General features: G+C 20.3%; 1 protein-coding gene across 1 annotated transcript; it reads left to right on the top strand.

Moving 5' to 3' along the window:
- Positions 1–555: 555 nt before the first annotated feature.
- LOC129611475 (uncharacterized) lies at positions 556–9569 on the top strand. Its single transcript, XM_055524653.1, has 12 exons — positions 556–1417; positions 1888–2060; positions 2150–2346; positions 3488–3716; positions 3990–4056; positions 6665–6744; positions 6821–6919; positions 7015–7271; positions 8079–8270; positions 8390–8559; positions 9016–9192; positions 9259–9569. The coding sequence occupies exons 1-12, from the start codon at positions 751–753 to the stop codon at positions 9567–9569; spliced, it is 2619 nt and encodes an 872-aa protein (XP_055380628.1). The 5' UTR covers positions 556–750.
- Positions 9570–18346: the final 8777 nt, after the last annotated feature.

Raw genomic sequence — 18346 nt, 5'->3', positions numbered from 1 at the left:
TATAAGCATATAAAATAATTTTTTGTACTCAACTTTAAACTTGCTTGATAGTTAATAAAACCAGAACTAAATGTTGATTAAAATTTTAAACACATCTTAACAACTTGCATAACAGTAGCCTTTTAACATGTAATCTCTATACGATAGTTGTGATTGCAATTTCCAATTTTCATAAAATTTTGTTTAATAAACTAATTCTTTATTTTTCTATTAAAAAATATAGAGTAACAAATGGAATAAAATTCACCAATAAAAAAAGAAAATTTAAAAATGTTTAATAAAAATTATAATATTATGAATCTTAATAAAACAACTTGAAAAAATATATTTTTTAAATATACATATATATATATATATATAGCAATATATTTATATATGAACAAAATGTTCATTTATAATATTAAAGTGATAATTTTAATAGCATTTGTTACTGATATTATCAGTACAAATGAAATAAAATCAAAATTAATTAAAATAACACATTTACATGAAGTTAATGAAACTGAAAAATCAAATATTAATTATAATATTGAAAAATCAATTAAAAAGAAACCATATGCAATATTAGAGAAACCAAGTGAAATTGATAAACAACGACAAAAAGAATTTCAAAGTAATTCAGAAATATTAGATTTGAATATTGATCATATTGAAGATGAACATCAAAGTATAAAATCATTAGGTTTATCACCAAGAGAACAAGATCTATTAAATGATAATGATGATGATGATACAAATGGTGATATTATAATGGAACATATATTTAATTCACAACAACAGCAGCAAATATTACCATCATCAACAATAACAAATAATATTATTGAAAATAATAATATTAAATATGATAAAGAAACAACAAAAAAATTACATACATCAATACATTTTGGTAATAATGGATTAATGATAGCTAGTACAACAATAAAAACACCAATGAAATCAATTACAAATAAATTAATAACAACAAATGATACGATAATATCAAATATGCCAGTATCATCAACGCAATCACCAACAGTAGCAATTTTAAATAATAATAATAATACAAATATATTTAAAATTGGTAATAAAAATAAATTTAAAAATAAAAATTCAAATATATTTCGTAAAATTGAATTACAAAAGAATATTGGAACACATTATAATAGTTTAAATGAAATGCCGTCATCATCATCGTCATCATCATCTTCGTCATCTGTACCATCATCACAATTTTTAATTTCTTCATCAGCAACACATCACAATATATATTCGTTAGATAATCAACAGGATGAAAATATTTTTCATATACTTATAAATGCTTATGATCATTTTTATTGGCAACCATCTGAAATTCGTACAAAATTAACACCAGTTTGTGGTGTTGAATTATTAGCATATTTATCAGCATTAAATAATAATATTGAATGGGCACAAAAAGGTAAATTTACAATTTTTTTTTTAAATTTTATTAATCTCTTAATTGTTATTACCTGTAAAGTTTATAGCGCAATATACTTGTAATATTATACATAATCGTAATTAGAAACAAAATTGGTAGTCAATGGGTCAATTTATATTTTATCCATGGAAATTGAATTACAATTGGGAATTGAGACAGCGAGAATATTTAAAATTTTCGAGTAAAGCATAAACTTTAAATCAATAAAAATGTTCAGATCAGCATAATTGAAAAGAATATTATTTTTAATAGACATTTGGAGCAGCAAAATAATTTTTACCTTAAAAGCTAAAAATTTGATTTCCACCATTGAAAATTTAAGACTTTACATTTAATTTGATTTTTGAAGGAAATGAACAAAAAATTCATTTCTTACACATTATTGTATATAACTGCGCCTAACACATATGCAATTTTTCTTTATTTTAATTTATTCTTTATTACTATAGCATACGATTCATCAGGTCATTATCGTGGTGAAATTCTTTTTGGAAATAATTTATGGTTAGGACAAAAAACATTTTGTAATGAAATTAACATTATGACAAATGAAAGAAAACATTTTGAATTCAGTTATAGTGTTTCGACAATTTCTTTTAGAACTTCATTACCAAAAAATATCGTAAGTTTATAAATAACAAAAATACGAAATTTTAATCAATTAATTTAATAATTATACAAATTTAAATTTTCTTTTATAATTCCTTTTAGACTAATGTTATTCAATTAGGACAATGTTTACCGAAATCATGTAATCTTGGTGATATTAAAGTGATTTTAGAATCTGATCCACATATTAATTATTTAATATCATTAAATACAACATCAACAAAATTTCAAATATTAAAAATTCGTCCAGTTCCTGGTGATTATAATATATGGAAAGAAATGAAATTTAAAATATTTTGGTAATTTAATAAATATATAAAAAAATATTTAAAAATTAAATTTGTAAAATAATTAATTAAATTAATTAAATATAATTATAGGTAAAAAATCAAATTAATTGAGCTAGATTATAAATACAATTTTGACAGCAAAATATTGAAAATTATTTATACAGGGTGTTTGAAACTCAATGGAGTTCCCGAAATTGATAGATTATTGACGTGTAATTATGAGTAAATGACGATTAAAGGAAAATATTTTTAAAAAATTTGACTTTGCACATAAATATCTCTGAAACTAAAAAGGTCTTTAAAACTATTGATATATCGTTAGAAAGGAAATTTCATTACCTTTAAAATGAGTATGCAAAATTGGTTTTACATGTTATATGTCGTTTTACATTTTATATTTCCCGAAAAATGTAAATATTAGACGGTTTTCAGATATTCCAATTTTGAAGCTTCATAACTCGTGAAGGAGAATCCAAAAGGTAAAATCTCACTATATAACTTTTGTTCGTTCTCATTCTATTTTCCTGCTTCGGAAGCTCCATGGAATCTCGCACATCCTACATAGAAAGAAGATAAACGAAATACATTATAAAATTACATGTATAAATTTATTTTAATATAAAACTTAGTTAAAACAAATTCCAACAAATTTACTGTAAAATTTTACGGTAAAGTGTACGGTATTACGGTAAAATTTTGAAGTTTTTTATTTTCTCTGATAGTGTTGTCAACAATTTAGATTTGTTACCGAAATACGTTACGACATACTTTAAGCCATATTATTTTCAAAAATTTCAGAAGAAATAAAGGAAATTATTTGAACAACATAAATTACTTTTTAATAACATAAACTGTCACTGATTTATTAATTGAGTTACATAATTCGATTTAAAAGAAAATTAAACACAGATTTTACTATCATACTCATATAACACTATCACAACAGTTTTCTTTTAACATTTTTTAATAAATAGTAAAAACCCATATTGAGTAACACTTCTTATACTTCTTGCAAAAATTTTTTTTTATTATTTTATTTTTATTTCAACAAAAAAAAAAATCTAATATATTATGTTTGTTTTATTATATTTGTTTTTCTGTTCACTAAACAAAATTATTGCATTATATTTGAATGGATGAATGTGTATAGTGCATTCATTGTATTTGTTATTGCATTAATAAGTTATGCAAGTTGGTTAGAAATTTATATTGAAAATCGTACACGAGATCAATTACAAAAGAAAATACCAAGTATATCAGAAAAATATGAAAATGAAAAATATAATAATATAAAAAAAATTCAAAATATATCTGATAAAAATAACAGAAATGGTAATAGTAATTTAATGGATGATGATGGTATTATAAGACAAACAACAGCAACAACCCAAACAACACAATCATCTAAATCAAATAAGAATAATAATGAAAAAATAACATTTGAATTATATCAAATGAATTCAATTGCAATTGAAGATAATAATAATGTTGATATTGAAGCAACATCAGGTTTAGCAAAATTTAATAAAAATGAAATAGAAAATTTTAATCATAATAATAATAATAATAATAACAATAATAATAGTCATCATCATGAAAGTAATAATCATCATCATAATAATGATAGAAAATTTAATGAAAATTCAAAAATTAATGATAATATTACTGAAAAAAATGGAATTGGTATTGTTACAATAGTAACACCAAAAAGATCATTAGGTGAGTAAATATTTTTTTTTTATTTATATGAGTATTTTGCTCTCATTTTTAATTAATATGTGTATATAGAATGAAAAATGAATTTATATTAAAATCTTTAAGTAATTTTTTTAATAGTCTGAAGTTTGACTCTATAAATGTTAATTAATCATTATGATAAATTACCAAGTCTGCATAACAAACAGAAAAAGATAGATTTTTGGACTTCATATTTTAGTACTTTCTAAATTAAAATCTGAGTGCTGAAAATGAAATTTTTCAATATATTATTAAATAGAAGTTGAAGAGTTTATAATTTATACCCAAGATATTAAGACTTATGATTTATACCCAATTTACAACAAAAACCACATAATGTACTTACCCGTTTTCATACGTTTTTCTTATGAGTAAAAGCCCTTTAAAACTAATTAGCACGTATAAATTTAAAATTTAAGGTAATTTGCTATAAAAAAGTTTAAAGCTTTATAATAATTACTACTTCATTAAAATTCCCACACTTTTACTTTCTCCAAATTTAAAAATCTTAAGTCATACAAATCTATTCGGTTAAAATTTTTAATCCAGACTAGAGAACTCTCAGAAAATTTTACAATATTTTGATTACGGTTAATAAAAATATAATAACACTTGCTTGAATTGCTCTCACTATCACTATAATCACTCTTAATTATTGTACAAAGCAAATTCATTTATAATTAAATAACACCAACATGCTCAATTTATCACTTTAAAAATTTATAAATTAAATTGATTTTGATGCATGTTAAACGCAACTTGCTTTTAGTATAACATTTCGATTTAAATCAAAGACCCATTCATTATACGATACGGTATTATACCAAATAAGATTTCTTTCAATAAAATTTTTTTTTTTACATTTAAAATAAAAATATAATTGCAATTTTCAATTTATTTAACCTATATTTGTGCATTTTTCCGATATCAATCAGTAAAAACTCTTATTATTTATAATATCATTTATTTTAATTTTTTCATTTTTTCAATTACTCGTATAAATAATAAAAAAAAAGCTCAAACTGCAAATAATGAAATTAAACCATTCATTTCAAATCAATCATTTTTTATGATTTCAATGCTTTATAATTTTAATTTTGCAATATACGGATCATTATAATTTAGTGTATAAAAACAAAGATAAATAAATGAACACCAAATAAAAATATTACAGAATTTAAAATTTTTAAAGCCGAAAAGATAATGATTCTGTTGCGATATAAGGGAAGGAACTAAATCGAAATTGTTAGTTTCAAATATGTAAATCAAATTTAAGTTTTGTAAGCTGGTTATGTATGGCGAATTCACTACTTAATGGAATTATATAGGACGAATCGATTTATTAGTGCATTCTTGCTGTAATGGCAGTACTTTTTCTCTTTTGTAAGTAAACTAACACAATAACTTACAAATTTACACACTTGTCGCATCAAATTTAAATTCGTGAATTTTTTTTAACGAACTCGCAAAGAAATTTTGTGAATTTTTCGTACGTAATACCAAATAGTCATATTCGCCAACTTATTTGCAAAATTTTCATTACATGATAAGCCTATATTAAAGTCATTTCCAAAAACATTTTAAAGACTCTAATAAAATGCCATACAATTTAAGAATTTTCCGAATTGAACCTAATTTTGCAGGTGTATATGTAGCAATTGAAACACATTTTGCAAGGATTGAACCAAATTTTACACGATTCAATATTCAATATGAAAAATTGAAATATGTACAGTGTAATAATCTCAATTTTATACTAAATCGACTTGAACAGCTTTTTCTCATTACCACAGAATTTTTATTACATTGTATATAAACTAATATTTCTTTGAATATAAAGGAAATGTGAAATAAAATAAGGTGATAATTTATGTTTTATAATTTTAATTTTAGATATTTTGTAATTTAATTTTATATCATTGATTTCAAAAAAAAAATTAACTATTATTACGAATGATCGTATAAAAATTACGTTATTTTTATACGGCTCGTTAACTACATATATATATAAGAGATTTTCGAAATAAATTTTCATTTAAAATTTTTTTATTTGAGCTAAATATTCAATGACTTGTTATAAACACACTTTATACAATATTACATAATAGTAATAATTATATGAGGCGCATTTAAACAGCTTTCAATAGAAATTATACAATAAATATTAGATGTGTTAATTTAAACATAATTCACATACTTGTTATAGAGTATCTGTAAGTGTATCCGTTAATAATAGTTAAAATAATATATAATATTTAGGATAATTGAAAAAAAAAATTATTCAGTTTGGAATAAAAAGTGGGAATTTCTTATTAGAAAATTTCGGAAATTCCCAATTAATACAATACGGCTTAAGGCTTTCACATAAAAAGTCTATTCCGTAATTGAAGCCACCTTATAATATAAATATGTGAGCAAGTTTTTAGTACAACCTTAACTCTGTAATGCCATAGGCGGTCGTCTATGGACTTATTCTAATTTTGAATGAATTTTTTTTTTAATTTTCACATTCATTGCAATATACAAATTTTAAATACTCAAGAATATTATTTTTATAGTTTTAATAAACTGTTTGTTTTTTCTTAAATAGGATTTTTCGAAAAAATCATATTATGTTTTTCATTTTCATCAAATTTATCAACAATTTGTACATTTAAAAGAAGAAATGAGGTAATTTTTTTTTAATATTTTTCTTTAATATTTTTAATTATTAATAATTTTATATAAAATTTGCTTAATTATGTAGGAAATTTTATCTTGTGTACATGGAATTAGAGTGCTATCATTACTTTGGACAATTATGGTTCATACATACTTACAAATGTTTTTGATTGGAGAAAATCGAGTATATTTTTTTAATAACAAAAAAAATTATAAAAATTTTATTGAAACATAAATTTAAAATTAATTGCTAATAAATATTTTTTTTTTGTTTAATAGTTTCGTCGTAACATTGCTGAAAGATCATTTGCATATCAAGTTATTGGAAATGCAACATTTTCTGTTGATTCATTCTTCTTTCTAAGTGGTTTATTAGTAGTTTTAATATTTTTAAAAAATGTTAAACGAAAAGAAACAAATTCAAATGATTTTGTTAAGAAAGGATTTTTAAAAGGAACATTTTTGGTATTCTATAGATATATACGTTTAACACCAGCATATTTATTTGTTATAATTTTTACGGAATTTTCACTTAAGTAAGTAAATATATAAAAATTGAAAATTAAAATTAGAAAAAACTCATTTGCCATTTAAGTTTTTCATATTGTTCTTCCCAGATTAAAATGTAATGTAACCATGTGATGATTAATGTTGCAGAGCTTTTAATTTTGAAACTAACGCTGATATTCTTATTTCTTTAGAAGAGCAGCAAAACGTCTGCTTTTATCGCCTTATACTTAATATGAGACATATTAGAATTATTTCTGAAATTGTAATTGAAATCTTGCTCCTTTTATTCCACAAAATCAAACATGAGAATTTTTGATATTATTACTTAGTCATCTCGAGCCCTAAATTCCAGTCCAAACATTTTACACTTCATATTTAAATTAAAAAAATTATTTGAATTCTTATTAGAAATATACATTATACCGATAACTCACTGTAATATTTTTCAAATGCGATGGTTATGGAGGATGCTTTCAAATGATAATTAGTCAAGACTATTATAATCCAAACACATAGTATATTTAAATTTTCTATTTGTAATATAAGCTCACATTTAAATTCATATTTTTCTTTTGAGTTCTCGAACCTCTTAATTTTGTTTCTTTCATATGCCTTCTAAAATACATACTTACTTTTCCATATTATTGGTGAGCATACAGAAATGCATCAATAATCACCAATAATCTAAATACATCAATAATCTTTGTTAATTTTGCTAATTTGATTTTTTAAAATTTAAACTCAACGTTCCTGAATTTGAATATTATTCTACACCAGAATTATTCTAATATAGATTTTACAAAAAATATTAAACTTTCTGTTTTCTTTTTCAGTTTCGTTTTCAATAGAACTGTTCATATACCGACAACAGCAAATATTGCTTGCACAAATTATTGGTGGCGAAATATTCTTTACATTAATAATTTTTATCCATTTTCTGAATTATGTATGATATGGTCATGGTATTTAGCAAATGATATGCAATTTTATATTTTAGCTGTTGTGCTATTAATAATATCAACAAAGTAAGTTAAAAAAAAATTTTTTTTTTGTGAAAATTTATAATTTTATAACATTCTTGGATTTTAAAGTCTTGTTAATTTTATGCAAATCTAAAATATTTTTTTATTTAATAAAATTTTAGGTATTTGAAATTTTCAATTATAACAACATTTGCAATACTATTTATATCATGGGGTACGGCTGGAGTTGTATCAATACATTATCGATATTTGCATAAAGTTGCAGAACCATTTGAATCATTTGATTTCTTATATGATAAACCATGGCAAAGAATTGGACCATATATAATTGGTATGTGTTTTTAATTATATGTAAATTTTTTACTTTATATGAAGTACAAACATATAGAGTATTTATTATTTATGGACTGATGGTATTTTTCAACTTGTGTGATAGATTAGAATGGAACTAAGAGAATAGAAAATTGTGAATAAAATTATAAACTTTAAGAAATTTTAATTTTATTAAATTTTTTTACTAAGTTTTAACGGAAAACACTAAATCTGGACTGAATTCAAAATTACCTTGTCGCAATTAATCAAACACGATAGACGGAAAAGTAAGACGGAATGGGCGCCAAAATGTATTTTGTGCTCATTTAGAACCATTCTATCACCCTACGTGAAAAATACCATCAATTCTTGAACATCTTGTATAATATATGTATAATAAGACGAATTTCAACCTTTTCAAATAGATAATATTGCAACTAGGCTTCAACTTATGATTTTATTTTTATTCTAACAGGTATGATTACCGGTTATATAACATTTAAATATAAAACACCACCAAAAGTGCCATTTTTATTAAATATTGTCTTATGGATTTTAAGTGTTGGATTACTTTTTATATTAATTTTTGGTGTATGGAATGGACAATTGAATATTTTAGCAACAGCATTTTATGTTAGCGTTGGCCATACAGGTAATTAACCCATCCATTTTCCCTATATATCCTTTTATATTATATTAAAATAAATAATCATTTTAGCATGGGGTCTTGGTCTAGTTTGGATAACATTATCATGTTATTGGGATTTATCACCATCAATTAATAAATTTTTATCATATGAATTATTTTTACCATTAAGTCGTTTAACTTATTGTACATATTTAATTCATCCAACAATAATGATGATAACATCATTTTTAATGGAAGGACCAATACATTTACAACATTTATTTGTATTAACAGTTTTTTTAGGTAATGCAGTTATATCACTTTTTGTAGCATTATTAATATCAATTGCTTTTGAATCACCTGTAATACGTATGTCAAAAATATTCATGAAAAAAGATTAAAAATTAAAAAAAAAAAATAATAATTGAGATTATAAATAATTTTTTTAATAATAATGTAATTAAATAAAAATATAATATATATATAGCTTTAAGTAATTATAATAAAAGTATGTAAAATATTGTATATATAAAATAAAAAAATTTATAAAAAATTTTAATATTCTGATTTGAGTTTGCTTATTGAATAATAGCAAAACTAGGGTAAGTCGAAATAAAAATATTAGAATTTAAATTCTGCAACTTTTGATTTTTGTAAGAGTCCTTGAAATATTTTTGAAAATTACTTTAAATCCTTTAACAAAACTAATAATTCTATATTACCACCAGAAATACGTGTATCTATATTAATATTTTATTACAGAAAAAAATTATTGTAATTAAATTTTTGAAACTATTTATTTCTTCTTATTAAACTAGAATTTTTGTCTTAAAATTTCAACCAAAAACATATTGTCCTATATGACGAATATTTTTGGTTCTTCATTACATAGAAGATGCACATTCTTCTCATTTATAAGTATACAATATATATTTGGCAAAAATAACAAAATTACCGAAAATTTTCTGAAACAAAAAAGGAATTAAGGTGTTTTTTTAAATTCAAATACTGAGCTATTATAGTTCTAATTCTGTCCAAATTGAAAGTACTGTATTTAATCACAAGTAAGTTTTAAAAACGAGTATTTTTACAAAAAATCCAATCTTATTGTTGTCATATTATTCAAAATTTAATATTAAACTAAATTAATTGAATATAAAAAAAAAAAATTTATCCTAAATAATTCTTTAATGTCGTCATCTACAATTATTTTTATTTTACAAATTACAATTTTTCCAGTATTCCGTAGGGCATCAACCAAATGCAGATAAGTCAAATTGACGTAATATCTGCATTTTGGTAGGCACCCTCATTTTCAAAAAAAAATATATTTTGCTTGCATTTCCAAAATTGCTTATTAAAATTTCTCTATTTTATTATACACACAGCTTTTTTTCCTTCTTCACTCCTAGGAGGAGCATAGAGCTACGGTATGCTATCATAGATATTCATGCCACAGTTTTCATTACATCATAGAGGTAACTAGGTAAGTGACCAGACTGCCGTAGTTACACACATTGCTTACTAGTAGAAAATTCAGAACCGAACTTCAAAAGTGCAGTGTTATAAATATTGTATAATATAATGTATAGTAACTTTTTCAGTTTTGGTATGTTTAAACAATGTTAACGCTATTTGAATTTAAAAAAAAAAATTCAAAATTGAGTACTACTTTCCCTGGCGTCTGCATTTTAAATATCAAATTATTCAAAATTCAGTTTGACATTGGTTTGATTCGAATGTCAAATTTATGGCTGTATATACAGACGACATTCGACTTTTTAAAAATTAAATTCAAAATTTATGACAGTTTTTAGAGTTTTAAATTGAAAGTTCTTTATTTCATTTTTTTTTTTCATCTTATTCTTTTGTTGTTGTTCTTGTTTTTTTCTATCTTATATTTCGATTACAAATATGTTTTTTTTTTTTTAATTTTTTTTTTGTATTTTTTTTTCTTATAAGTTTTAAATAATTTTGAAAATATTTTAAAAATAGTCTCAAATATACTAAAAAGTTCATTTTACTCTCATCTTTTTTTTTTGGATTTTTTTGTGAGTTTTTTTTTCATTTTGTATAATTTTTTGTTTAAAGATTAATTTTACTTTTTTCCTTTTGATACATTACAATTTTTTTTTTTATTTTATCTTTTGTTTTTGTTTTATTATTATATTTATTGGTACCACATAGATTGTATGAATATTTTTTATGTGTAATTTTTTTTTATCATTTTTATCTTAAATTTTTCAAAATTTCAATATTTTTGGTTTTTTGTTTTTGTCAAGGAAAATAAAAATTTTCTCTTTAAATGGTCTCTTAGAGAGAAAGAAAAAACGAAGGATCATTTACCAATATACATAAGTACATTTATTTTTTTTAATTTAGTTTTTTTTTATTATTATTTTCATAATAATTTGTTTAAAATGAATGTTTTTTTACAGGCAACTTTTATTTTTTTTTTATCTTTAAATTTAATTATGTTTTTAATAATTATATAATAAATACCACGAACAAATTCGAATTAATAGAGAAAAAAATTTATTTTTTATTAATTTAATTTTTTTTTTATAATTTTTTTTTTTATTTTTTTTATTTTATTGGTAATTTCAATATTAATTCAAATATATTATATATATTTTATATAATATAAATATAATTCTTGTTAATAATATTGAAAAAACGGACGGTGCATCCTAAAACAAAAATTTAATTGAAAGTTTTTAAAGAAATTATATACTATGAGAAAATATAAAAAGAAATTATTATAAATTATAATAGAAAATAGGAGAGGAAAACAAATAACACATCGAATAGACCACATAAGATTTTTATAATTTGTGGGCCCAATTATGTAAGTTGACTGCAATTAAATCAATTTTTTTTTTTTAATAAACCGATTCGAAGAAAGCATGATATTATGAAAGATGATTTGCTCAACATTGATTTTAAATTCTACCACAACAATTCACTTACAAATTCTATTACTTTGATAGAATTCCCAAATAGCTGTTATCGATTTAACTTTATTTATTAAATAAAATCAATTCTAAATCGGCTTCCATAATTGAACCCTAAGTCTCGTTTAAGAATGTCTACTGAAATTAATTAAAGTATATACATATTAACAAGTATAGATTGAAGTCATGCAATTATAAAAGTCTACTAGTAAAAGATTTATGTGGGAAAACTGCTTTCTGCTGTTGAAAACTGTCTCTTTTGAAAACTGAAATTTTTTTACATAATTTTCATTTTTAAAATGTATTTAAAGATTATTCCTTATTTTTAACTTAGCTCTCTCTATTCTTATCCAAAGTCTATCCAAAAATGGGAAAAATGGAATATTTCATGTTTTTAAAAATTCAGTTTTTAAGATTAGGACTGAAATGCTTTAAAAATGTTCTGCATTTATAATGTACATAAAAATTTTAAAGCTTCTCAGTTTTAACTTAAAAAATTAAATTTTCAAAGACTTGGATATTAAAAAAAAATTGAAGACTTTACACACAGTAGACATTCATAATAGGGGAAGTAGTTTAATAATTACAATTTACACAATTTTAAAGCACAATTATAATTTTACAAAATCACAACATATTAGAAATTCCACAACATATTAGAATAGATAAGAAATAATATATAAATAGTAAGGAATCTTATATACATTTATCTACAAAAAAGAAAACAAGTTGATTACGAGCAAAATCAGTAATTTAATACTTTAAAAAAGCTAAACAAATTGATTCAAAGCTAAAGAAGATTCTAATATTTCTTAAAATGCATAGTGCACCAAAAAAATTTTTTTAATTAAGCAACTATAATTAGATTTTAAAAATTCTCTCAAAAATTTTGGATTCTTTTAAAAAAAATTAAAAAAGTATATAGTGTAATTTATTTTCTATTTAGTTTTAAAACCTTTACAAAAACTACAATAGTTTTAATGAAATTTTTTCTAATAAATTATGTCTGTTTTTAAAATTCAGCGTTACTCATAAACGTTAACTAAGTCAATATGTATAGAAATATTTCATAATTCAAAAATTTTTAACAAGGGTATATAAGAGTACTTTTTTAAATTAATAAGTTATATAAAATATTTAAGCCATTTTTCACTAGTTGCCAAAAGTATTGAAAATAATTGAGAAATTCAAAAATTTCAGATTCTATTTTTTTTAATTCTTTTTTATTTCGAGTTAAAATCAGGAAACGTTTTTAATATATTGTACAGAATTTGTAATAAACAGGCTTTAATAGTTTTTATCAAAATAGCATTGTAAAACTTGAGAGTTATCAGGTAAAATTCATTAAAATTTAACTAGTTTTAATTAGTTATGTTTTGAATATGAAGTACAAATATTTCTAATAATTTGAATATGTTCAATTTTTCAAAATAAAAGTTGGACATTCAAATGTAGGAAAAGACAATTTTTTATTATATTTAATTTGCTTGAATATAATAAAAAAAAGTCTTAATGAGAAATTAAAAACCATTCTATAAAAGAAATAATTTAAAAATTTTTTTAATATTCCTCAGAAAATAAATTTTATAAAAATGTTTTAAATATAAGCACTATTCTTGTATACTGCAAATATATTCAAATTTATAAATCGAATATTAATAAATTTATTGAATAAAAAGTTAATTTATTAAAAAACAAAATAAGGATAACAAATCACAAGTTAAGTGTAAGGAACTTATTAAGTTTATGATTACAAAGACATTTTATACAAAAATTCGGCCAGTCTTCTTTTAAAACCAGAGTTTATTCTCATTAACTATAGATTTTCAGTTTTCACATTAAAAAATGTTTAAGAATTTCTTTTAGATTTCATACTTACCACCTATTTTCTATCGGGTATAATCCCTTTTTACTTAAATTCCTTCTCATAATCGAAAAATATAATAAGAAAGTAGTTGAACAAAAAATTAAATTATAAAACAAAAAGACATAAAGATTTATAATAAATAATTGGAATTATTTGTTAAAAAACTATTCATTTATAAGTTTTTGTTTAAATCTTTTTATTCATTTATTTTCATTTATTTTTAATTTATAAGTACCTAAAAAGTAAATTGTTTCTTTGTTTTTTTTTTTTTATTTTTTCAATATTTTTATTAATGACATCAACATTAATATTATTGACTAAAAAAAAAAAAAAAAATTAAAGAAAAAAAAAATTGTACAATAAACACACTAAAAAGAAGACTGCATATTTTTTTTTTTTAATTATATTTTGCTTTTCATGTTTATCTATCTTTCTAAATGCAAAAAAGAAAATGAATAAGTTTAAAAATATTAAGATTTTTTTTTCAAAAAATAGTATGTATAATACTGGACTCTTACAAGGAGATGGTACTTCAATACTATTCGAAAACAAAAAATTAATCTTAAAATTAATTTCAATTAAATTTGTTATACACACAGTAGTATACACAAATTAAATATTTTTCTCACAATAAATAATTATTTTATTTTATCGCAATCTCAAATTTTAAATTAAGTAGTGACCAAAATCAAAGTTTAAATCAAACATTAAAAAATATAAGTGATTCTTCCTGAAAAACTAAAATTTAACTAAAGCTAAAAATCACATCCCCGGAAAACTTGATTTGTTTAACAAAACAAAAAAAAAATTAATAAAACTCCGAAGATTTCAATTATTTTATTAATTACATAACTAATATTTTAAAATTTTCAAATTTTTACACCATAATTTAAGAGAAGATATAAATTTATTCTAATTTTTTAATTTATTTTCAGAATTTTAAATTTATTGAATTTTTCAATATTTTTAAACTTATTCGTTATTTCAGTTTCTTTTTATACATACATATATATAAATAATAAAAATAAACAAAAAAATATTTATAATACATTTTTTAGGAAAGAAATATAAAATTAATTTAGTATTAAAAAACAAATTGAAATAGGAAAAATTTTGTATTTAATAAAATTAAATAAAGAATTATAAATTCACATTTACATTATAGATTTCAATTAAATTTGAAAAAAACAAAATTAAAGAGAGAAATTGATTTTTTTTAAACAATTTGTAATTCAACTTTTGTTTTTTAATATTATTTATTTCTTTGTTTTTTTTCTGATGTATAACTTTTCGAGAATAATTTTCTGAGGATTTAAAAGAGAAATTTTATTTTGTTTTTAATTTTAAATCTTACATCTTAACAATATTTTTTTTTTATCATTTCTGTAATATTTTTTTGTAGTTTTTACTTTACATCTTTTTTTTTATTTTCTTTTTTAGTCCTTATATTTTTAAATATTCCTGTTATTATAATTATTTTATAATTATTTTATACACAACTGATTTTTTGATTTGGGAAAGTAAAAAGTTTTTGTAACATTATTTATCTATATATATATATATATATATATATATATATATATATACATACATATTCATATATTAATTATTTTAAATATTTTTTTATTTTAAAAAAAATTTCTCATGAAAATAAATCAGAAATAAATATCTAATCAAACTTATAAATTCCTTTATGAGGCAAAAAAAAAAGCACAAATTTACAAAAACCTTATTATTATTTTCCTTAAAACATGATAATTTTGGATAAAATAAAAAAAATAAAAAGGTTAAAACAAGATGACCTTAGAATTAACAATTTATCTTGTCGCAAAAAACATAAAGAACATGAAAATTAAAAAAAGAATTATTTATTTTTAATTAAAAATATTTATGGACATATTTTTATTATATTTATATAAGTAAATAAATTTTAAAACATAAATAAATTTTTGTTTTTTTAGAATAATCAAAAGATAAAATTCAAGATTTTATCTAGACTAATCAAGATATTTTTTTATTTTAAATGTAATTAAATCAAATTATTCTATGGTAATTTATTTTATTTGATTTTTTTACTTTAAATGAAAATTTTTATCTTAAATGAAAAACAAAAAAACATTTTATTTTATTATCAAATAGATAAAAATAATATAAATATTTTTTTAACACCAAAGTATTCCATACTGATTAGCAAGAAAACAAAAACTAAACATTGAAAATAATAAATTAATGTTTTAAATGTTGACAAATTATAAATATTGTGAAAATGATAAATTGCAAACTTATAATATGTATTTACTAATCATATTATTTTTAAAAAATACAGCCACAAATTATTTTAGCTAACATATTTTATTTTAAATCAATTATTTTTATTGTAATTAAAGTTATATGACGACATAATTAAATCAAGATAATTATGTATTCCACTCTAATTTTTTGTAAAATGATTATAATATATATATCGTCAGCAAAACTGTGATATCACGTAAGTGCAAATATTTAAAAAAAATACTTTAATTATTTTCTTTTTAGAAAATCTTAAATACTAAATCTTTTAAATTTATGAAAATATGAAAATTATTTAAAGAATATGTAATTATTTATTAGTTTTTATTCTTTCATAAATTTAAAAGATGAACTTTTTGATATTTCCTAAATATAGAAAATTGTTAAAGTACTTTTTGGAAATATTTGAACTTACATGGTATTACAGTTTTGCCGACGATATTATATTTTAATAATTTCTTTATCGGGAAAAAAATTATTTTTGAATTTAAAATTCAAGTATATTTTTATGTGGCTATTGAAAATATGGCACCATAATATTGAAATTATATAATATTTCAAATTAAGATGCAAGATAGAGTAGAATAGTAGTGGAAATCAATTATAAACCTTTTAATAAAATTATAAACCTTTTTGACCTCAAAACAACAGTAATACTAAAAATTTCTTTTACTGTTATTTTATATTTTAATATTTTATAAATGTTAAAAAGAATCTCTTTTTTTTTATATAATTTTATTAATTGAATATAAAAACAAAAAAAAATAATAATTATAACTATAATTATGTATATATGTGTGTTGTTTAAGAATTATATTTTAACAATAATCAAGAATTAAATATTTTATTATTTTTATAATAATATATAATATGAAAAAACATTTATTTTTAATTAATAATTTTTAATGATTTTAATAAAAATTTCTAATGTTTTGTATTATTCTTCTTTTTTTTTTTTAAATTTTTTTTTTGTTTGTTTTCATTTATAAAAATTTGAAAAGAAAAGCATTATATTCTTTAGAAAAAAAATATGTATATAAGAAAAATTAACTAAAATTGCAATTTAGGCAGCACAAATATTTCTTTTTTCTTTGTTTTTGAATATATTTTTTTTAATGTATTAATATTTATGTGTCCTTTTATATTTTTTTTTTTGTCTTTTGTAAGAAGTTGATTTTTTTTTTTGTTAATATTCTGTAATTAAAATTCTTTTTATTATGTATATATATATATATACTTACATTACATTAATATTATTCTAAAACATTATTTTTTTATGATTATTAGAGAAATTTAGAACTTAAAAACTTTATTTTTAATAATATTCTGATTTAAACAAAAAAAATATATTTCTTAATTAATGAATTCCTAAAGAAAACAAAAATTATCTATTTCACTTTAAAGTTAATGAATATAAACTAAATTTAATTTCCAATGATTTTTCAATACAAAACTTCTTAAAACAAAAAATATTAAAAAATCTAAAAAATTTTTTATAATTTATAATATTATTTTGTTTTGAATTCACTGACCCGTTTTTTGCCATATTTGACTATATATTCTTTATATAGAAAAAAAATGTATAAATTAAATTCAAAATTAAAACACAAAAGATTCTTTTGCTAGAAAAGAAATATCGAATTCCCTTTTTCTTTCGGTATTTATTTTAATTGAAAAATTTTTATATTAGAATTAATTTCGAAATTCGAATTGATTTTTCTTTGAATTCAATTATTTTTTAAAAATTTTGTTAAATTGTGATTATAAAAATAATTTTTTTTTTGTAAATTTTTTTGATAAACTTACAAAAAAAAAATATAATTTTTAATGATTCTCACATTTCTAATTAATTAATATTATTTTTACATACATTTTCTATTCGATATTCTATTTTATTAAATCCAAATTAATTTATTGACAATAAAAACAAAAAAGATTTAAGTATTTATTATGAAAATTGTAGATACTGAAAAATTAATAATGAAAAATACATTTTATTTATTTTTAAATGCATTTTATAAGGTTCTTCTTTCTTATTACTGCTGTTGATGTAAATTCAAGGAAACAA

Source organism: Condylostylus longicornis, unplaced genomic scaffold (genome assembly GCF_029603195.1).
Source record: "Condylostylus longicornis isolate FDR11 unplaced genomic scaffold, ASM2960319v2 ptg000049l, whole genome shotgun sequence".
NCBI lineage: Eukaryota > Metazoa > Arthropoda > Insecta > Diptera > Dolichopodidae > Condylostylus > Condylostylus longicornis.
The sequence above is the reverse complement of the archived record's forward strand: the minus strand, read 5'-3'. Positions and strand labels throughout refer to the sequence as shown.

What these genes read in the sequence shown, in the direction of transcription:
- LOC129611475 (XM_055524653.1), top strand. Translation starts at nt 751, where the DNA reads ATGGAACATATATTTAATTCACAACAACAGCAGCAAATATTACCATCA. An exon ending in CTTCATTACCAAAAAATATC is followed by an intron (nt 2,061 to 2,149) that starts GTAAGTTTATAA and finishes AATTCCTTTTAG; the next exon opens with ACTAATGTTATTCAATTAGG. An exon ending in TTTACGGAATTTTCACTTAA is followed by an intron (nt 7,272 to 8,078) that starts GTAAGTAAATAT and finishes TTTCTTTTTCAG; the next exon opens with TTTCGTTTTCAATAGAACTG.